Here is a 24,032-nt window from a genome sequence, read left to right as displayed (position 1 = left end):
ATCAACAATACAGAGCAACGGTATACAGAATTAAAACCGGAAACAGGAAAAGCAACAACACAGGAGTTTGTGGAGCTGGTGCAGAGGTCACAGTGTTATAGTAGACCTAGCAAAACCCTGAAAATCGGGATTGCGGAGATGAGGAGGAATATACACTATATACTGATGAACCCCTCTCACCCAGTAATATCGGTAATTGACACATTAGTAGTATGTTGCTGTGCTCAAGGACTCCAACTTAATGAAAAGAGGAAGGCTGGGAATGTAGTGTGCCCACACACACATACTGTACAGTGTGCTGCCACCATCTCTCCTCTCAGCACCTACTCTTCTCTCCTGGCTCTGCCATTTATACCTGGGCTAATCCAATGTGGCTGGACTGACTCACAGCCCCCCTACTGCTGCAGAGCTGTTCTTCGAATTGAGCTCTGAGATGTTGTAGCATGGTCTCTCTCTCTCTCTCTCTCTCTCTCTCTCTCTCAGTTTATTTCCCTACTCCCCCTGCAGGAAAACACACACACACACACACACACACACACACACACACACACACACACACACACACACACACACACACACACACACACACACACACACACACACACACACACACACACACACCACATGCTGTACATGGACATACTGTAGGAGCACACATCACTTTACCTCCACCCATATCATTTACCACTTAGCTGGCCAAAATGAACTTGACCCCCCTCAGCCTTTTCTTGCTCCTTCATCTCCCATCGCTGTCCCTCGTTGTCAAGTAATTAGAGTGTGTGTGTGTGTGTGTGTGTGTGTGTGTGTGTGTGTGTGTGTGTGTGTGTGTGTGTGTGTGTGTGTGTGTGTGTGTGTGTGTGTGTGTGTGTGTGTGTGTGTGTGTGTGTGTGTGTGTGTGTGTGTGTGTGTGTGTGTGTGTGTGTGTGTGTGTGTGTGTGTGTGTGTGTGTGTGTGTGTGTACTGTACATTATGCATGCATTCCTTAATTTCAATCTCATGCATTTCCTCCCTTTGGGGAGCAAGTAATGGAGAGAGTGAAAGAGTAGGGGCTAGAGAGAGGAGTGAAGGAGGGATGGAGAGATTGGTGTAATGAGATTTTGCTGTTGGCTTTTCCACACTGGCCAAGACCGCAACTCAGCAGTTTGTTCATTGCCGTTTCCCTTTCTTTTAGAGGTCGTTGATACTCACAGGCATCAAAGTGAGAGAGGGTTCCGTAATTTTTGACATCTGACATTGACAATTGATGGGAACATACTGTACTGCAATGTTGAATTAGAATTTCATACTGTATTACATGTCAATATAAAGCCTGAAACATACTCCATGCAAGTATGCAAACAAAGACGCCTGGCCCAGTCGGCACACATCCCTGGTGAACATACTAAACATGCACTTTTATAATATAACCATATGGAATTACTTTTCAAACTATAGCCTGCTATATTAGGAAAGATGGAGCAGAATAGATCACAAACCTTGCTGCATGCTTGTCTTGTGTTACAATATTCAGGTGATACATTCCTGAATGCAACGTGTGAAATCGATATCACATAGCTTGACACTTCTGTGTTTGCGTTCTTGTGTATTGTACGTTTCAGGCCTAAGGCTATATCACTGTTGGAGAATGATACACGAGTAATACACAAATGCACGTACTCTATGTCAGTATGAGTAACACAAAAGGATTCAGTATAAAAGCATCATAAATGCTTAGGAAGAAACGTGATTTTTTTTATTATTATTTCGGGCCATTACATAAATTAATTGTTATTTATAACGTGCACTTATTTAATTAATTAGTTTATCTATTTTCCTCACACAGCTCTACGCCATTCCCTGGTTCCTGACCATGTTTACACGTAAGTAGTTTGTGGCTATTGTATGTCCTTTTTCCTGTATCCATCCAGCCATTACAGCCTATAACTGAAATGCTTTATTGTAGATAGGGTCTATTTAGGGTTAGTATTTGTGGCCCCAAACTCAAATAATTAAAACCTGCCACACTATTCTAATTACTGTAACAAAAAAACTGCTGTATTAATACTAATAACTTGAATTCATGTAATGCCTTTCATGAACCCCAAGAACTCTTTACATAAAAAAACAACCAACAACCAAACAAAACGACAAACAAAAAGTTACCATATGCCTGAGAGAATAGGTGTCTTTTCAAGGCAGCCTTAAAAGAGTCCAGAGTCTGAGCATGGCAAATCTCCATTGGGAGAGAGTTCCACGGGGTGGGGGCTGCCATTCTGAAGGCTCTGACCCCAAACTAAAGGTTTGCTTGCTAGGTTGGGGGATAGAGAGGAGATCCAAGTCTGTAGACTGCAGGTGCCGTGAGAGGTACTGTGGAGGTTGCTGAGACATTTGTAGGTGAGAAGGAGGAGTTTGTAATTGATGTGGAACTTAACACAAAGCCAGTGCAGCTGTTCATGGGTGGGGGTGATGTGCTGCCAAGGCTGCGTGGGTTAGAGCTCTGGCAGCTGAAAGGTAACAAATGTGTGAATGAGGGTCTCAGCCACGGCGTCAGAGAGTGAGGGATTGAGCCTAGAGATGTTCTTGAGGTGGTAGAAGGCAGATTTGGTTATGGATTTGATATGTGACTGGTACTGTAGGAGTAGAAAATCTCCAACCTTCCAGAGCAGTGCCTTGGAAGCCACGACCATGAGCTCTGTTTTTGAACTGTTGAGTTTGAGAAGATTAGTGGTCATCCAGGCTTTTATTTCATTGAGGCAGTTGACTAGGGACTGAGGAGGGAGCTGACTGGAAGGTGTGGTGCTAAGATACAGTTGAGTATCATCCGCCTAGCAGTGGAAGCTTAGACCATGGCGGCGGATGATCTGACCCAGGGGAGAACAGTAGTGGACCAAGTACGGAACCTTGCAGCACACCATGGTTAACTGGGGCTGGGTGTGATCTGTAACCATTGATGGTGACAAACTGTTGTCTGATAGATATGACTGGAACCAGGAGATGGCTGTGTCCGTGAGGCCAAGATACAGTAGGTGAAGAGGCGATCAAGGAGGATGTTTTTTTGATTGAATGCTTTGTTAGTCAGAAATGTAAACAGCACGTGGTACAGTAAGACATTAAGGGTAAAAGTCCTGGGGACTTGTTACCATTGTGATCCTATATACAGTATTCAATTCATCAACATAGCATACAGTACATGTCATCAACAAATACACTATATGTCCAAAGGAGCAAAATGGTGTGGGAGACTGTGTCAAACACTGCAGAGATAGTCCAAAAGAACAACAATGCTTTTGCATTGCAATGAGAAGGTCATTTGGGATCTTTATATGGCGTCTCTGTGCTGTGGTGAGGTCTGTAGGCAGATTGGAGTGCCTCATAAAGCTCATGGTTGGACATGTGTTGTTGAATTTGGGCGGCAACTACTCTTTCCTAAATTGTGCTGAGGAAAGAGAGGTTGGCGATCGGCCGGTAGTTGCTCAGATCCTCAGGGTCCTAACCAGGCTGCTTGAGAATCGGGGGGGATTGAGGCGATTTTGAGCCCTTAAGGCACTGTGCTAGATTGCAATGAGGAGTTAATGATGTCCATGGTGATAGGGCAGAGGGTGGGTAGGCATGTCTTTACTAGTGCTGTGGGCATGGGGTCCAGAGAACCGGTGGATAAGCTTGCCTAGGTGACCAACTCAGTGACCATTTGAGCATTCACGGGGGTGAAGATAGAGACGGAACATTGGCAGGCTGGCAGCAACGGGAGCGATGTTCTGAGGCTGAGCTGTGTGTGGAGTGGGGGAGGCAGGTGTCAGGAGCTGCAGGTGGGTGGAGTCCACTTTTGCTTGGAAGAAGCCCAAGAACCTGTAGCAGAGGTCGAACTGGTTAGGGACACTGAGGGGGCGTAATAGGCGATTAATGGTAGAGAACAACATTCTGGGGTTGTTCGCTAAGAGTGGAATAATATTGGGTCTTGTGGAGAAACAGTGCTGCAGTGAAATATTTACTCAGACAGAAGTGTGCTTATTCTTCAAGTTTCAGACGGGTTCAGTCAGTTTGTGACATTTGAGTTTCATGAGAGAGCAGATTGTAAAGGTCAGTGGCTACTGTGTGGATTAAGAGCTTTTCAAAATGGTCTTGACCTTTTATTTCAGCTACTAATTGATTCTAGTCCTGACAGGAATGGACTTAACAACTCAGTCAGCACAATGCTGACTTTCACCTTTGCCTGTTTGTTTTGTAGCCGTTTAAAAATTCATTGACTTCAAAAATATCTGAAATAATTGAAAGGATGACTGCAAATGCCTGTCAGGAGTCTGAGCAAATCCTTTAAGCTGCATTTCCATTGTCCATTTGGGGACTGAACTGATTGTGACTTAGAATGGGCACAGTGGCATACTGTAGGATTCAGTTCCTTGATCATCCTTATTATCCTCGTTATCAGTCAAAACGTAGTAACACAGACAATATTGCTTTGATCCCTAGAACGTCATTAAAGGCTAATTTATCTTCCGTCATACAACCCTTTCAAGTTTATATTTCACTTCCTCCAAAGTTTATCTGGTTGTATATCTGAAAGTTCGATTCAGTTAACCTTTTTAATGCTCTTTCAATATTAATATTCACTGATGCAAGCATTGCCAGTATACCCGACCATATGTCTGGACAAAGTCCAGAAAGACAATCAGTGGTTTTGATTTAAAGGCTCAATCGAATCAGCGAGGGTCTCATCTTTTGATTTATCTCAAGCCAGAGATTTCCAGTCTTTTCTTCCAGTAGCTTACACCCCCCCCCCCCCCCCCCCCTTACACACACGCACGCCACACACACACGCACGCACGCGCGCTAGCTCATCGCACTTGGCACATCGGTACACAGATCTAACCTCATATCCACTCACACATGTGCATGCATGCAGGACATGTGGTGCTCAGATGCGACTCTTTTACACCGTATTCCCTAGAGGAAAAGAGGGTTCACCGCTCGGACTGCTAATCTCGCTAAATCTGAAGCAGATAAGCTCATAGGGTCATCTCTCTCTCTCTCGCACACACACACATAAGTGCATGCATGTACAGTGTGTACACATACACACAGTACATATACAGTGCAGTACATGCACACACATTACAGTGTATGGCCAGTGCCACATGCATGCACTGTACATACATACAGGCATGCAAATATGTACTGTATATGCGTGTATATACATACATACGAGTGGATGCCTGTACACACACACACACACACACACACACACACACACACACACACACACACACACACACACACACACACACACACACACACACACACACACACACATGCAGACCCATTCACAAAATCCATGAACATAGACACACAGGCATTCGCACACACAATCACAGAAAAGGAGGTACAGACACTATGCCTGTCGTTCACAGTTTGCGCAGCTGACTACTAATGAGTTAAAGACTCAACAAGGCATCCCCCTCCTCTGTCTGTCTGTCTCTCTGTGTCTCTGTCTCTCTGTCTCTCTGTCTCTCTGTCTCTCTGAAAATGTCTCCATTCTCTCATACATGTCAGCCCACACACATCCTCTGCTTAGCATCCGTATCAACAAAAGCATAACCACATTAACAGGTGGATGATAGTTCTCACACATCATCCCGACTGGGAGAAGGTAGTAAATTTTATGCAGTGTTGTTTTCTTTTGGCTCATACCATATACAATCGGCCTCCTGCTCCAAATCTGCTCAGCGTTCATCCAACAACTCCTCCTGTGTTACGGTCCCTGTTCTGTCTGCAGCACCACCCTCTCATGAAGCACTTTCACACATGCCACCCAGCCCCTCCCCCCCCCCCCCCCCCCCCCCCCCACCCACCCAGCCTAAATTCAACTACAGCCATCAACCACAGCGTGCCTGTTTTTGCATACACACATGCATACATTTGCACAGAAACACACACACACACACACACACACACACACACACACACACACACACACACACACTTCAAATATCATTCCAGGCTACCTGAGCCGATGCACAGCTTCAAACACCTAATGAGCTCCCCCATTTTTGAAAAATGCTGCCTTGCGGAAATGTATTATGTACATGCAAATCGTGCACGTTATTATGTGCTACTGGGTCCTTGTTTTCCCAATTACATGCTGCATCCCCATCCCTCCAAAGCCCGATCCTGCTCCCTTTCTGGTGTCCTCCTGCAGGCAGCTGTGTGTTGCGTTACAGCTGTTGTTTTTTATGTTTGTTAAGTCCTCTCTGGGTTGGAAGCTGCCAGTCTGACAGGTTGCCATGTTGGTTACAGAGGGACTGTTCTATTACCAAAAGGTCAGAATAGATCCCCAGTCACCATCAGCATGTATTGTTCCCATCTACATGTGTGCACAACATTCATCCACGTCTACTCGTTCTCACTCATTATACGTTGCTTTGATTAAGAGTCACCTAAATGGATAATACAAGTTGTAAAATAAATGCTACTAAGTCACTTGGTTATATTGCATGCACAAAAATAGTCCTTCAACCTCAGTATCGTACCTCTACTCCTGACTTGGAAAAACTCAACTCCTGTGCATGCGTCCGTGCGTGTGTGCGTGTGTGCGTGCGTGCGTGCGTGCGTGTCTGACATTGCCTGGAGCAATTTCCACAGCTCCTGGTAATTTTTCTCTCAGCCAAAAGTAATGTCTCTAACTGCAACCCCTCAATACCGTGCTGAGATCCACTCACTTATTCTGTGTGTGGGTGGAAAGAACCATGTGGAAATTCTTGATTTTGCCACTTGTACAAGGGTTATGTAGGGAAAGGATTAGCATTAGGGTTCGGTTAAGGTTAGGTTAAGGCTCAAGGTTAAGCGTATAGTTGAGGGTTAAGGTTCGTCACCTCTACAGGTTATGTTCAGGATTTAGATTAGGTCTTTAAGAGTTCAATGTCCCCCTTCCATACAGATGTGTTTCCGCTCCACAAGATCTTCCACCTGTGGGATACTCTTCTCCTGGGGAACTCATCGTTCCCCTTCTGCATTGGCGTGGCCATCCTGCAGCAGCTCAGAGACCGCCTGTTGGCTAACGGCTTCAACGAGTGCATCCTGCTCTTCTCTGACCTGCCAGGTGAGGGGGTGTGTGTGAGTGTGAGTGAAAAAGGAGGTATGAGTTGAAATGGATTCTGGAACAAGAAAATGTCTGGCCACAGAGCAAAGAGTAGCGCTCGGTTTGAATGACTCTTGACTAACCGTAGTAATATGATCATGCATAGCTGTTGATGGAAGCGATACGTCATAATCAGATTCTAAATGAATGCCTCCAACAGCTTCTTTTTGTGGGGCCCCTCAAGGCATATCAACGGACTACTACTCATTGTGTTCAGTTCAAACGCAGCCAGAACCCCTAAAGGCGACGGCCTGCTTTAAATCCATATAAATCATTCCACAAGTGTCTGGTCAGAAACATGAGAACCTCTGATGATAAATGCAGACACTTGCCATGGCTCCACAAGGACAGAGAAAGAGGGAAAATGTGCATAAAGTACCTGCATTCAGGCGACTAATGAAACATACAGGCCAAGATATACAGTACGTTGGCTGGCATTTATTACTCATTACTTATTATCTATCTAAGACCCGAGTCAGCTCTGAGGTCTGAACTGAGTCTGTTTTTAGAACATTCTGGCTTTTGATGCCCTTAAAGAGTGATGAGTGACCACGGAAGGGAGTCATGTGAGATTTTTAAGTTCTGGTTTTCCAGAGGGGAATTAGCAACAACATGAGATCCCGCCCCCCTATCAGTGCATGGCTCAGGGTAATAGCGGTAAGTTATGGGGACATCTTGCATCGTAGCTAGAAGAAAATCTCCCCCAATACGTACGTGCGTGTGTGTGTGTGTGTGTGTGTGTGTGTGTGTGTGTGTGTGTGTGTGTGTGTGTGTGTGTGTGTGTGTGTGTGTGTGTGTGTGTGTGTGTGTGTGTGTGTGTGTGTGTGTGTGTGTGTGTGTGTGTGTGTGTGTGTGTGTGTGTGTGTGTGTGTGTGTGTGTGTGTGTGTGTGTGTGTGTGTGTGTGTGTGTGTGTGTGTGTGTTCCACCCTGCTGGTCCCCTGGGGTTGGAATTTGGGGGTAGAGGACATGGCCTTGTAAAGGATTGAAGGCGTGTGTGTATTTCAGTGTGCATAATAATACATACAATTTATATAGCGCTTTTCTAAATACTCAAAGTCGCTTTACAGAGCAGAAAAATAACAACTTTATTAGAATCGACTAGTTAAAAAGGATTAAAACTATAAAAGAAACTATAAAAGAAAAGTACAATAAAAAAGGAGGGGCAGGGGTTGGGGTTTTATGTAGGGAATGCAATTCTGAAAAGGTGGGTTTTGAGTGTGGTTTTAGACATGGTGAGGGTGGGAGCAGCTCTGATGTGAGCTGGGAGTGAGTTCAGTTTGGGGGCAGCCGCAGAGAAGGCCCTGTCACCCCTGCTCTGCATGCAGAGCAGGGGTGCCGTAACAAGTTTGAAATGGTGGGGACCAGTAGAGGGATATTAGAAAAATGACATCATAACAAGGTCTGCGTGCATACTGTATATCAATGAGTCAGCAGTCGTAAAAGGTTTACTTTTGTCATTGTTTTTGAGCAGTCAAATTGCAAATTAAGTCACTTGGCTGAGGAACAATCAGAAGAGCCAAAATTATTTATGCAAAGATTGTTTATACAGTATGCTCGCACGTTGTGTGTCTGTGGTCTCTTCTCTCTCTCTCTCTCTCTCTCTCTCTCTCTCTCTCTCTCTCTCTCTCTCACCCCCCTCTCTCTCTCTGTCATACACACACAGCTTACTTGCAATGACAGAATGTCATGTTTTCATGTGACATAATATTTGATCTTATGAAAAAGGTAGTGCACGCACATCCGTGGCCCAGCTGCAAGACAAACAAAGTATCATAAAAAAATAATAGATCAGGACATATATGTCCTGGTGAAGGTCTGAACAGCCGAAACGTTGACGAGCAATAAAATACCAAGCGGAGCTTTTTGCAACTTCACCAGTGTGCAGACTCTATTCTTTTTTTTTTTTAAATAATATTTGATCTTACCATGCATGCTACTGCTTCAGTTGGACTTTTTATCATGTACATACTAATTACTGGATTAGTTGCTATGGCCTGTGGCCGATTTGACACAAAGTTGCAGACCATATGTTCTTGTAAAGGCAGTAATATTGCCTGGCATATAATGCCAGTAGATGTGTTTAATTTATTAAATTGCAGGTAGGAGATGAACAGTGAGACTCAGAAAAAAAAACAATTCTAATGGCAAGGCGCTGACAAATAACATCTCTGACCCATAGCAAAGAGACAAATACCACTGCTGCCGGATTACTTGCTATCCTTTCATGAAGGCTTGAACTGTCCAAGGTAGCCCTCTCACAATCAAGGGGAAACCAGGCGCTGCATGAATGAATGAATTTATTTGGTGATAAAAAAAACATTGTCTGTTTGTTGCGGCCACTCGCTCGCCCAACGTATCGCTCTGGGCCTCTCACGAGCCTCAAGGCCTCGCTGTAAGCATGCCTGCCTTGTTGTCAAGTGATGTAAAAACTAAAAAGGCATGTATTTGTTATTAAAACTTTATGTCAATATATTATGTAAGATATCTTGTTTGCAAGTGGAAGTTTTAGCTTTACTCATTCAGTGCCAAGTAAATAAATAAATAATTGCCAATCGTGGCAGCGATTTTTCAAGTAGTCATAGAATATTTTTCTCCAGTATGATCGAGCCCCCGATCGTAGCCAAACACGGAGGGTTTCACCGTGCTTCTGCGAGAAAAAAAATCAACGCGACCCCCCGTTCGCTTGTCATAGACCGTTGAATATACCACGTCTCGTCAAAAATGCAGGGAAAAAATGAAAGCAAGATAAATGGTAAATGGTGCATTTATAGCGCTTTTATCCAAAGCGCTTTACATAGATTGTGCATCACATTCACCCATTCACACACACATTCATACACCGATGGCGGAGGAAACCATGCAAGCCACCAACCTGCTCACCGGGAGCAATTAGGGGTTCAGTGTCTTGCTCAAGGACACTTCGACACTAACTCTGGGGGAGCCCGGGATCGAACTGGGAACCTCGCGGTTCCCATCCGGCCGCTCTACCGGCCACTCTACCCCTGAGCCACTGCCGCCCCAGATACAGCTGTTTCCCCAAATACGCTATGCGGAAGTGAATGGAGGAGGAAATCTTGGGATCACGTGATCTCCTGGATTTGTGTGTCTGAGCATGAAATGGCCACTCATGTGTCAGCGAACTGCGCCATCTAGTGGAAAAACACTGAAAACACGGTTTGGACGTGTTACACGTCTTTGGCACTCTGGGCGTTGGAAAAAAATTGACGTGTACACGTCAATGGCACTGAATGAGTTAAAGGAGAATTCCGGACAAATTAAGTGTTCTCTTTCATGTCTCGTTACTCACCTAGCGACGTAAAAAGTGGCGTTCTTTTTTTCCATATATTCCCCTGTCGTCATTTTTTAAACACCCTCCGTTGTTATAATGGGAGCGCGAGGGTTAGTGAAGTTCGTCTATTATAACCGACGCAATGTTATTTTTTTCTCTACTACGATTCATTGTAGAGTCTCATGATAGTCAAACATGCGCTGAAAATTCCTGCGAGCCTGCCGTTAATGGCGAACGATTTAACACTGGATGCTTGTTTCTTTCCAGAACCTGGCAACTTACGTCGCTAGGTGAGTAACGAGACATGAAAGATAACACTTAATTTGTCCGGAATTCTCCTTTAATGGTGGCCTTAGAGGAAAGGCCATTGGGTCTCCAAAAATAGGAGAGCATGAAGCTGCACAGCATATTCTATGGCAATTGAGCCAGTGTTTTTTGTCTTGTTTGGGACCAAAGTTGTGGACGAACAGTGACAGTGAATGATATTCCAACATAATATACAGTAATTGCTGCCCTTCCCAACACGAGAGGGTTCAGCTGTCCACTTGCCACAATGATTGCCCCCCCCCCCCCACTGGTGTGTTTTGCTCTTTGGAAGGACTACTGTGTGCTGATGTCTCATCAAGATATCCCCAAAGTAAGCATCTCTGTGCCCCTGCGTAGACAACCCCCCTCTACTTGATGTACTCTGCAGCTGTCAAGCTGCTGAGCTCTGGAGGACTGCCTGCTGCTCGCAAATCCCACAGTCAACATTATTTGACATTATTTGCCATTACCTCCAGTAAATTTGCTGCAACTCTTTCTAACACTCTATACACAATACAGTATAAGTTAATGGTTATCTAAGAGGAAATACAATGAAGAATGAAATCCATTCAACAGAATACAGATCAGAAAACTTCTTTTTATCCTAGGAGAGAAAGTGGGTCATTGTAGTGCTAAGGAACAGGATATGGAATAAACCAATATGGGAGGGGCCGGGGGACTTTTTTTGACTTACATTAACAAATGCAAAGCATATGCAGAAAACTGAGTTCTTGCATTATCAGATATACAGATGGGGTGTGCAAATGTGCATAGATATGATACGCATAGCTCTACATTTACTTTTCTAGGTATTCTACTGATGCTCTCACTTACCCAGAGTGCCTTACAGCAAGTAGGCCGGTTCACTGTCAAAGACATTTTTGCAAAGACACTGGTGTTGAACCTTGGACCTCTTCCATTTTGGGATTGTTAGTCTAATCACTAGGCTGTCCTCTATGCCATCCAAACAGTACAGTACATGGCCTGATTTCTCCCTCATTCTGTATAGACAGCGTAGAAATACTGACAGGTTGTCAGTTTGTCACAGTCAGTGTCCTAGCTGGATGTGAATAATTGGTGTTATGGTGTTCGCTTATTCAAAAAAGCCCAAACACAATTCCTAGTTTCTCTTCCCAGACATTAGCAATGATGGGTGTCAATGAAGGTGAAAACTTTGGCCTTATCAGAGCGGCCATAGTGATATTTATATATTCTCTTCTACTGCATATTCTCCACAGTTTAGCTCATGGCAGAAGTACAGTAGAGTGAGCAAAAGTGAAACCTAATGCACCCATGGAAGCGGGAGGTTAGCAGACTGCCTCGGGCAACTACAGTACCTGTTTTTAGCCTCAGTAAATACCAAGGGAGATTTTTGTGAAAACCCTATCCTAAAACCAGGTGAAAGCATCGTGATGCAGATGGTTAGGAATGGCAGAGAAAATAAATACCAGGAAGGATTGAGATCAAATCCAGCCTGGTAATTAAATACAAATTCAAAATGTTAGAACACATTTATTACTGAACATCTTTGAAAAAGCTTGGAGTGCCAGGCAAGGAAGAGAGAGGCAAAACATTAAAGCAGTGGTGATTAACACAAGTGGCGAGCTTTCTGATGACTCTAGCTTACCGTCATGTATATGTAAGCTTCCTTAATTGTGCAATGCAGCGCTGTGCTTCTATGTTATGTACTGTATGTCTTTGTTTCCTGGAAGAAGACTTCACAGGGAGGGAAACTCGGGTCAAAGGGGAAGAGTAATTATAGGAAGGAATAGTTATTATATAACTAATAGGTAACAGCCTGTCAGTGTGAGTGAGTGGTTGCCCGCTGGTGGGAATTGCTACCATATTTTTGTCCTATTATACATTTAATATTAGAACTTTTTCCTGTATACCAGAAGAATGGCTGTGCATAGTTTCTGTAAATTATATCTTAAAAGCAAGAAGTGATTTGGAAGGAAGACACTTACCAGCCACTTTGTCTTCGGTTGAGGTGTTGTGGACGATACCAGTGTCACTACAGTACATGTCATTGCCCATTTGCAACATTGGCCAGATATTTGACATAAATCTAGACCCTAAATTTCTTTCTATTTTACTTCTGATGTGTGGTTACATTTTCTCCTTACTAAACGCCATTTACTGTCATTCATGTACAAAAGAGAAACTTGAAAGTTGCTATAGGCAATGGCAATTTGGACGATGTTGTAAAGGAACACGGTGACACCGGTATGGTCCTTAAAATACCAACTGCAGGTGAGGAGGCTTTGATAACTGGTACTGTATCTGTGTGATACTAGTACAGTAGACATTTTGCCCCCAGGGCCTCTCTTGCTGTCTCTGACAACACCACGTGAAGTGAAGTAAAGTTCTCTTAGCGGTTGCTGTGAATGCTGTGAATACTTGCCCACTTTTACTGCCCCCCCGCCCCCCCCAACAAAGTGATTACTTCAGCAAAGTATCCGTGACACAAACTCAGGGCACCACATTCATAATGTATGTCCCTACGAAGCTCCTCTCGCCTGGGGGATAGCTCAATCAGTTTCCCTTAAACCCCCATTTCCAAATGCTGCGTAGCCCTCTCTTTTTCTGTCTGAAAGGCAGAATGACATTAAAGTTTAAATAACAGGCCGTGGAGACGAATATTATTTCTCAGAAGGGGGGAAATGCATGTGCACTCTGCAAAAATGAAAGGCTATAGCAGCCTTCACTTATGCTGTGTCCTGTCTGCTGTTGCCATACTTCACTGTGTTTTATTGACCAAGTCCAGCAGATTCATGTGAAGGAGGAGGGTGAGGAGGAGGAGTAGAAGCAAAGAGACGCTTCTCCTTATAAAGGTAAAATATGTAAGCCTGATTCTGCAGCCAACTTCACTGGCACGGCCGCCTGAGAGGAGCTGCCACTGCCAGCTCTTTTTTGTATATATCATTACCAGGGCTTGTGTATACCTGGGTAGTTACAGTAGAGTCTCTGGCTCTTACTGATCTACATGGATTTATATACTGTAAAGTGGCCTCGGAGAGAGGAGCTGTTTACTTAAGCTGCGTGTTACTTTGGTCGATTTAAAGTTTCAAAGATTTAAGATTTCCTTCATCCCCCGCCTTGGAGACACTACTGTTGCATACAATACAATATTCGACTACACAGCACCATTACTTAATAATAAACTCTGCTGAATCAGAATCACTTTCATTCACCGGCCATAAACAGTATAGGAATACAGGAACAGTACAGAATGTGACACTCACTGTACACCTACTGTACTATACACAAATACTTCCGAATACTTCTAGCCTTGTTTCCAGTGTCTTGGATTCTATATAGCCACTGGGCTAATTGAGCTACTGTAGTGTGGTAAGTGCTTTGAATCTCTCCAACTCTATAGTAAACAGAAAATACATTTTCAGATTGCATTTATTGGATACACTTGATATGCTGACCTGAAAATGCATTTTCTGTTTACTAAAGAGCTGGAACTAAGGGGGAGAGCCCTCTTACTAAACAAGCACTCTATAGAACTGATTAATAAGGGAATATAGAGCTTATATATATAATCAATGAATATATAACACTAAAGTCAATATTGGTTTTATAACCTTCTGTCAGTGCAGGCTGGGGTTATGTGGTTTTGCCGATAGTTCTTTTTGGCTGTTATGTGCCTGTTGGAAGGTTTTGCGGGTTAGTCAATATGCTCTGTCTGGGCGTGTTCGTAATTTGTGGATTTACACACACACACACACACACACACACACACACACACACACACACACACACACACACACACACACACACACACACACACACACACACACACACATAAAATATAACAGATACTCAGTGATTTGTGGTCTGCACCTGCCCCTTTTCACTGTCAGGCATGCAGGATTGATATCCTCATGCCTGATTCATACTTGGTCGTGCTCAGAAAATGGTAGATCTACAAGCTCACAATACGTCCCGGTGCGGCACGTCGTGAGCTTGTAGATCTACTATTTTCAGTGTGCGACACCGGCATTCACAAGTCATGCTCAGCTTAATGTCAGCAATTCCACATGTGCAGGGCAACTTCATGTTAAGCATGATAGAACAAGGAGCTGTAAGATTTAACTTTATCATCTATCAAACTAAAATATATTTCTGGCATAAAACTGTATAGCACATTCATATATTTAAATGTTAACACTTTTTCTTTTATTATTATGAATGCCCATATACATTGCCTGACAATTCCAGAGTGATTACTGGCATCTTGGTAAACCATATATCAGTCAGTGTGCCAGCCAGGATGGCGCCTTGGTAAACAGCATTGCGTCCTGCTCGAACCCTGCCATGCATGACATAGGCTAAAGCAGTGGATGTCAAACTTTTTTATTTCAAGGACCCCCAGTTTGGTGTATACTGTATGCAGTAAGGCCACAGAGGACAGGGTGACATCAGTAGTATTATGTGGCATCTCTCGAAGAGAGAATATAAGACCAGTTACCAGGCTCAGGAGTTCAGTTCAATCATGGAAACTCGGGCGACATCTCTACCCAGGTTCCAAGAACAATGCAAGCCGACCTTGCGGAGGGCGAACAGGCAGATTATAGAACGAGACGTTGGCTACAGAAGGACATGGCTGGATCGGACAGGTCCATGGATATAAACGAATACTTAAAGCTGAAAGAGACCACCAGCACCGATGATATCCTATTCTGATCGGGACGAATTGCCTGCAGTAGACCGCCTGCCGACGAAGGACAGGGCAGTGTCAGGCCAGCCTGAGGCTTTCTTTCGGTTGATGTACAGTTTATATTTGGATATTCCCTTCTAGATATTTTCGCTATGCTCTCTGAAAAAATGCAAACTATTCAAATATCTCTTAATTAATGTCGTTTTTATGGTACACTACCATAACTTCCCCCATTACTGACAAATTATGTTTCAGAATGGCAGTATTGGCCTTGAAACCAGACAAATCTGCCAATGCAAAAAAAATAATGCCCTCGGCATTCCACACAGAGATTCCAGACTAATATCTACGCGGTGATATTAGTCTGGCCATGCCAGGCTATGGCCAGACCATTTGAGCCCTTCTTGCATATATAGCATTGGTGGAATTTGGGCTTACTCAGCTTAGATCATTTATGCATTACATTACTAGTTTTCCTTGTAATGTAATCTACTTAATATGTTTCGATGTCATTGTTTTTACATGTATGCTCATCTTTACTCTATATTTGTTACTGTTAATTTGCTATTGTTATGCTGTATGTTTCTGGTCTTTGGCATTCAGTCATTCTGTCATTGTTTTGCTGATTGTTGTTGAGTGTCCGCCCCTGGGCTGTTCATTTACTGATGGACCCTTTGATGTAATCATGGATCCTCTGTGCTGATTGGCATCTGGTCCTGACCCACATACAGTATTTTCTATAGAACACCATTTATAATTCATAGTCCAGACATAGCTCACACAGACCAGCGTTCTGTACACACTGCAGCAATGTAATGGTGGACCTCAGCATTATGTCTGACTGGACATGGCTTGGCATCAACCAATTTAGAAAAACTACTAAAGAACAATGTTGGTGTGACTTCAGGGATTCACTGAAAAATAAATGTTCTGCACACATACCTGTAGATTAGGGTATTTCAGTTGGGAGTGGTCATTTCAGTTGGTGGGCATTTCAGTAGGGAGCTTGACCTGCCTTCATTTTAGTGATGGCAGGACACAACGGGACATAAACTGAATTCAATAGGTAACCAAATGTGGTGTAACACTGAGCTGTCGTAGATTGTACTCCACGCTTTGTACACATATTGCTTAGTGCTCTGCCTATAGCCAGAGCTGCTTTCAGCATGTACTTGCACGATGTACAGTTTGTATGAAATGTAATTATTGCGCAATAATTTAGCTGTACATCGTGCAAGTACATTAACGGTGCGGGAAGCAGCTCTAACTATAGGCAGAGCACTGAGCAATATGTGTGCAAAATCAGTCAGTAGGAGCACCCGTGTGGTGTGAGACCCTCTCCAACACTGATTCCGAACTCCATGGGTGTCTGCCTTGATTCTGGTAGCTGGATTTTTACATCCCATAATGTGGGACTGCTCCGATTGGCTAATTCTAGTCCAGAGCCTCACTGGACATTTTAACCTTAGCCTGGAGGGATGATACCCCTGCTATTATCAATTCCAAGAAATAACAGTTATCGTTGACCAATTTGAAAAATATGTACAACAAGCATGTACAACAAAAATGATGCTGATCGGTGTAGTAGTTCAATAATAATAATCTTCACCCTTCTGGTGGAGATAATTGAGCCAATTTTCAGTGAAAAGGATCAGTGCAGTTTTGCATTTCAGTAGGGAGCTTTCTAGCTTGTGGCGGAGGGACAGTAGCTTTGTAATTGACTACATTTATACATCCCATAATGTGGGACAGCTTGCGTCCGATTGGCTAGTTCTAGTCCATAGCCTCACTGGTTATCTCATAGCCTGGAGGGATGATACCGCTGCTATTATCAATTCCAAGAAATAACAGTTGAAAATTTTGAACAACAAGCTTGTACAACAAAAACTATGCTGATTGGTGTAGTAGTTCAATAATTATAATCTTCACCCTTCTGGTGGAGATTATTGAGCGGCACAGTTTAGATCCCAGATGTCCTTTAATGCTGCGTTCACTAGCGGCGAAAAAACGACAGGCTACAAGTCATTTTCAAGGGAAGCCATCAACATACAGTAAAGCTTCAAAGTGATGCCTGACACTTGTCGATGCGTGACTGGCGTAATGCACTACAAATCAAAGTTGACCTGACCTTAACTTTTTTCAGCTCACCACGCATGGAAGCATCAATCAATCATGTTTTTGTTTCACCATTTCCACTCCCCTCTCTCACAGCACAATTCCTGCTCCATTCCGTAAGTAGAAGAAAATTTTATTTTTGTCATAAACTAGTCCCCTGTGCTATTTAATCCAGCCCTTTTCATTTATGCAATGTGGATTGAGCAACACTTTAACTTGGCAGCAATGTGGCAGGCCACGCTTGGCCGTTTTGTAGCTTTGTTTCCGCGATGTAAAGGCAGCATTAGACCTTGTTCATTTTTTCCAGTGTGCAATGTGACAGTTGGTTGGGTTTGAAACAAAGGAAGAAATGGGGTGCACTTGTTGAAACGATTTGTAGACATTCTAAAAAAAACTACGTCCTTGTCTATTCCACACATCTGAGACACAAACAAAGCAAATAATTCACCTTCGCTTTTGTATACTATTTATTAGTTCGTTTTTTTCCTTGAGCTTTAAAAGCAATAAACCAAGACTCTTCCAGAGCCAAGAGTTGTTGCTGAACCATAAATAACTCTATTCTGTTGGTGGGGGACATTTTGTCCACAGCGACACACTCGGTAAGGGAGATTTATTGATGTGCGGATGTCAGGCAAGTGCGGCCGGGAGTGTGAATATTTTGTGTGAACCAGGCTTTAGACAAATCAACAAGGAATAAAATAATGAGGATTGTAACTCGGACCATTGCCCACCCACTCACTCAGCCCTTTTCCCCCAGCCAACTAATGCAACGTTTGTAGTAACTAAATTATTTTTGAACAACAGCGGCCACTGTGGCCACAAGTGCTAACGGCAAGTGTTAATTGGCTTTCCATTGTTTTCAACATTTCCCAAAATTATCTTCAGCCAATGCTCAAGACACTTAAGTGACATCACCACTAGGCAACTAATGGAAGAATCATGTGAACGTGACACAGTGAGTGAAGGAAACATACCACAAACATCTTTTCCAACCATAATGTAACCATAAGACAATGCAGTAAGATTTCCTAATGTGTGTAGCAGGTTATGAAGGCCATGGGCACTGTGGCCATCCAGTTTGGCCTTCTGACCCTCAAAACATATATAACTTGAGAACATAATGTCCTTGAAGCCCGCCCACACTGCCCCAGCTGATTATATTGTTTTCTCCTCTGCTTCTTTCCTGTCAATACAGTTTTTAACCACTATTGCCTTTTGTTGAGATTCTGAATTCTCAACTTCCCCCTCTCCATCTTCAAATGAATCCAGTGACTCTGATTAGTCCAGGACTGAAGATGTATGAACTTTTGACATATATATTAATTGATTGAGTCATTAATTTATTCATTTCAGATATTGTTTTTGTCACATCCCATTACAAATAAGATGGGTGAAATTCATAATTGTGCAGGCTCATCGAAAAGATAGATAAAGAGTTGGAGCAAACAAGAGAAGACGGGAGGTGACACATGAAGTGCATAATATCGAATTAATTAGCATATTAACACATTGGGTGCCAGAGTTGTATTAAAAAAGTGACGTGGAGTGCCAGAGATCTCACCGCTTGTAACCGCTACGCTGTTTACAGCTGCAGACTCCACGACGAGCACCCGATTGTAAACAATATATGCGTGCACGATGGTCGATGGTCCTGGCTAACGCCTGGAACAATAACATCTCTCACGCGAGTCACCAGGGCGGAGTGATCTCGGATCGAAAATGAGTAAAAAGTTAAGGAAAAGGAGTCTTTTTTAGCAAGGAGTTAGAATGGGAGCGGACGGGAGCCATATTTTTTGGCACGGTGATCCATCTGTCCCTTCCTTCTCAGAGTCACCGTGGGTGAGCTGCGCTAGCCCGCCCCCCCCCCCCCCCCCTTTGTGAAGAAAAAAATAGAAAAAAAAAGATTTCACGTAGATTTACGGTTTTGGCACTCATCGTCACTTTTTGCAAAACCGTAGATTTACGGTTTTGGCACCCAAGGTTTTATGAATAGTCATAAAATGTATGTGAAAGTGCATCCATTAAAAACACAGTTCAGTTCAGTCTGTGCAGTAGTAGCCTCGATCTCCAGGCTTTTATTGTTTAGTTTTGCTAAAAAATAAAAGCCTGGAGGAGCACGTCGGTGTACCCGGTATAGGAAGTGTTTAATTTCCCCAACCAACCAGAGTGCAGTGGGCGTCGCTCGTAATGTTGTGTTAACGGGGCGGGGGTTGACGGACAGATCGGTGAACCAATGGGAACAGGCGCAATCTCTCCGCGCCTCTATACACCCGCCCCTCTATACACGAAAACGGGAGCGCTAGTGCAGCCTAGTGCAGTAGTGACAGGCTTAGCTCTTATTCAGCAGTCTGATTGTTGCTAGATGAAAACCGTTCAGGAGTCTGGTGTTCTTTCTCCTGATGCTCCTGTGTCGTTTGCCTGGCCATGGATGCAGCAGCGGTGTGAACAGACTATGGCTAGGGTGGTGTATGTCCCTGATGATACTTTCAGCCTTAGCCACACATCGTCTCTCATGTATTTCATTGATAGTTATACCATGTATAAACTTAAACAAATTAATACATAGGATTGTTTACATTTGTAATTCTACTCATGCAGTGGTAGCACGCGGTGTTGATAGACCCCCCTGACTATGTTGACTAAAGTTATTACATTTGAAGATGTTTGGAAAATCTTAATTCTTAATATTAAGATAACAAGGCTACAATGTTTATATCAGGATTTCTGAACAGCAGTTTTGAGAGGTAGCTCCCACCCCATCATTTGATTGCCTGCTTAAGTTGATGGCATTTCTGGAAACGACTGTGTACAGTACCAGTTGAAATGTCATATGCTATCTTCCATAGGCTCATTGCATTCACAAACATAGTTATCACACCACATTTGGTAATGGATTTTTGCAGAAATTGGGCTGGATGAGAGCCAGTCAGAAATGATAAATATTTTGGAATCAAGCCTAATTAGCCATATAATTGTGGATTCCTAATTTGAAAGACTGGTGTCAACTAGTCACTTTGTGAAAGGTAAAAGAAGGACTCTCAGGAGTCAAAACACATTCTAACCTCGTTCTATTCCTGTCTGTCGACCGTCTGAATAAAAGTTAACGGCTCAAGATAAAGTTACAAGACAGCGGACCTTAAATGATTCAGACACTCTCGTCTCCTTCCCCTTCTTCTGGACAGTAAATGCTGCCAGTGACAATAATTCTCATTGACAAGGCTATTACATATAACACCAGGGAGGCTATAGAGTCCAATCCACCCAGGAAGATGTGGTAGGGAGAGGTCCAGAGATAGGAGGGAAATGCTGATGGCTACTTAGTCAGGGACATTGAGCTGCTGCCTGAATAATGTTTCTTGAAGGCTGTCTTTTTGTTGCACCCTCGATGCATTGCTTTGTTGATATGTAGTGAGATTTTTTTTATAACGGCTGCATTCATTTGTGTTTTCTTTCCCATCTTTGTTTTTTACTTTTCGTGTTTTCGCCACCTTGCTTTTTGAGACGGAGGAGGAGCCCGGCCAGGAGGCCATCCACAGAGCCTAGCCCCTCCATGTGCCAGAGCCTCTCCTCTCCCCCAGTCCCGGCAGAGTAAGCGGATTGAGTCGTAAGGCGGGGCTTGATCAACCCCGGCTGGGTCACCTGGGCGAGGGTGTATGTTGCGAGACCCGAAACACCTGTTGACCCCAGGAGACAACACTGATGATACATCCCAGGTGCATCCATGTGATGTTTTTTCGTTATAGTTAAAAGGAATAGGAAATAAAATCTGAGCAAAACATTTAAGAGGTGGGAAAGTACAGTGATAATGTAAATGCATATACAACATAAGAAAATAAATAAGCAGTTGGTCTCAAACATGTTCATGTCAAGGACCAGAAATGTATCGGTCTGTTCACCCCCATAAAATATTCTGTGACATGGAGCTCCATAATATAAGGGTTTGATTCCCGCCAGGGACGTTGTGGGCGTGTCCTCTCCTCCATGTCATCAGTGCCCATACCCTAGGTTAGGGTTGGCTAAAGGGCCTTTCTGTGTGGAGTTTGTCGGTGTCCCCTAGGGTAGGTACCCTCACAATAACATGCAGTAATCCTGGTCTCTATACTGCCTCCCCCTGGCGGTGGTGCCTGATGGAGGGGAAAGGAACTGGAAGGAAGGAACTAAGGAAGATTTTTTCGGCGAAACGTGTCCATTTGTCATGACTGCTGCTGCGGTAAATACAAAAATTCAAAGAAATTTCACCTTGTGAGTGCGGACCGTTTCTATAGACTGTTCACTGAGAGACTGCACCCATCTGTCCTTCTCTTAATCCACTGACAGTAGAGCACGCTCAGCTCACACACACACACACACACACACACACACACAGTGTGTGTGCGTTTACTGTTTATTTTGATTTTGTGAATAGTTAGGTTATAACCAAAATATAGGCTATTGGTACTGTACAGTAAATAGGCATTGATTTATTGTTCACACTATTGGCTGTGTGAACAATATCAGATCACACTGAAAAGTGTCCATTTTAAGAATCTTAGTTGGTTTACTTATATTCATTTATGTTTGCAACTGTAAACTCAAATTCTGCACCTCAAATATAAGTAATTGCCCACCCACTTCCAATCCAAATCTAATATCTGCACCCCATGATTGGAATCAATCTCAACCGCTTTGTCGTTGTTCTGTATCATTACCCAAAGTAATTTATTGGCCCATTCAGAAGACATAACCTCCTAACCCAGTGGCATGTGTCCACATTAGTTCATATTTCTTCCTCTGCCTTACAACTTTATGTAAAGGTTAGTGAGGGATAACACCCTCAGAATATCAAAGACTGCAGTAATGGAACATGAAATGGGGAAGGGCTCAGCACTACAGTGTTTTACCTCGGAGCCAGACATACATCTCAACCTGACATTTTTTAATGACTTGTCTCCTATTGTGAGTCTCCCCCAAAACCGTTGCCTAAGGTAGTCTTTAACTTTCTTATCTTCTGAGATTTCAGTGAATCACAATTTGGGCCTGACCATGTGGCCAGCCGGCTGGCTGCCTGTCTGGCTGTCTGTCTGGCTGACTGGCTAGCTGGTGGGTTGGCAGGAGCAGTGTGTTTACTGATGATGTAGCAGCATTTGGCTTCACGGGACATTAGCATCCGTCTCAATGAGTGTGCCTCGGCAGGGAACTGATGAGCTGTAGTTATAGACACTTAACTCTGAGAAAAACAACCGCAAGCTTCCGAAACTAGCACCGCAAAATCCACACATATGCACACACAAACAGGAACACCAGGAATTTTATAGGCAGAAATTGAATGGAATATTGAGTTTGAAAGACTATCTCCATAGTACCATGAACAAATCTATGAGTACAATACATTTGTTAGCAGCAGTCATTGTCTCCGCCAGGCCGAAGGTGTGGCCGAGACTATGTATTCGCCCCTGTGCGTCCGTGCGCCCATGTTTGTGTGTGTGTGTGCGTCCGTCCATCTGTGGACAGCTAATCTCCGGCACCGTTGGACTGATTGGTGTGAAACTGTGCACGCTCACTCCCTGGAGGCCAGAGCAGAACCAGTGGCCTGTTAAAGCGCCACCAGCAGGCCGATTTTTGCAAAACACATATTTGGCTATTACTCCTACAGATTTTGTCCAAACATCACGCAAATCGGTACACATTATCTCTATAGTCATGTGATGAAGACGGATCTGACCGATTTTTCATTTTCCATCCTGATTGGCTAAGATTGGCATCTAAAGTTTGCAGGAGTGGTCCATTTTTAACAAAAAGCCTCAAATCATGAACGTAGTGTCCGATTGCTGTGAAACTTCTCATTGGCCTGTTATAGCGCCACCAGGAGGCACATTTTTGCACAAAAATGTTGCCATTACAAATTTTGTCCAAACATCACGCGGTACACATTATCTCTATAGTCATGTCATCAAGACGGACCTGTCCGCTTTTTTATATACAGTATCATCCCGATTGCCTAAGATTGACTTCTACTACCTGGCCTGGTGTAGACCTGTGCTCCGAGGAGCACATTTTTCTAGTTTCACATTATATACTTGTCCACAGTCTTTGTGTTTGTTTGATTTGGTGTGTGCTGCATTTGTGCTTGGAAGTGTGGTAGTACAAGTGGGACCTGTAATTCAGGGCCCATCATACCCTGCATCTTACAACTGTCTACTGTCGGTGGAGAGTGAAACCTATGATCTGAAAAGGTCATTCCTACACATTCTCCCATTGGACTAACTTCTAGCCAGTGAAATAATATTTGGCGTCCCTATTTTTGGGCATGTCATTACAGGCAATAATAACAGATCTACAAGCTCAATCATGCAACGAGTTGTGAGCTTGTAGATCGGCTAATAGGTGTTAAATGGTTGAAATGGTTCCCCTTTGCTGGGGAACCCTTGAACTCCCTCAGGGACCGCTCCCCGTATTGTCCCTGCACCCCGTGTTGGGAAACACTGGCATAGTAAAGCACCTCTGTTGATGAGGTGCCAGCCTACAGAAATAAATGAGAGATGATGAGCTCCAACACATGAAT

General features: G+C 43.6%; 1 protein-coding gene across 2 annotated transcripts in view; it reads left to right on the top strand.

Annotated features, from left to right (window-relative positions):
- The window catches only part of tbck (TBC1 domain containing kinase), an 86,132-nt gene that overhangs the window by 23,748 nt on the left and 38,352 nt on the right, over positions 1 to 24,032 (top strand). Inside the window, exons 21-22 of one of the 2 annotated variants that reach the window (XM_080446635.1) lie at positions 1,823 to 1,859; positions 6,911 to 7,072. In XM_080446635.1, coding sequence (XP_080302761.1) covers positions 1,823 to 1,859; positions 6,911 to 7,072 — 199 coding nt within the window. The remainder of the gene's footprint in view (positions 1 to 1,822; positions 1,860 to 6,910; positions 7,073 to 24,032) is intronic. The other variant, XM_080446636.1, reaches the window with a different exon arrangement.

The sequence above is a fragment of the Gymnoscopelus braueri genome, assembly GCF_963280865.1.
Source record: "Gymnoscopelus braueri genome assembly, chromosome: 2".
Classification (NCBI taxonomy): domain Eukaryota; kingdom Metazoa; phylum Chordata; class Actinopteri; order Myctophiformes; family Myctophidae; genus Gymnoscopelus; species Gymnoscopelus braueri.
Note: the sequence above shows the minus strand (reverse complement) of the source record. Positions and strands in the feature narration are given on the sequence as shown.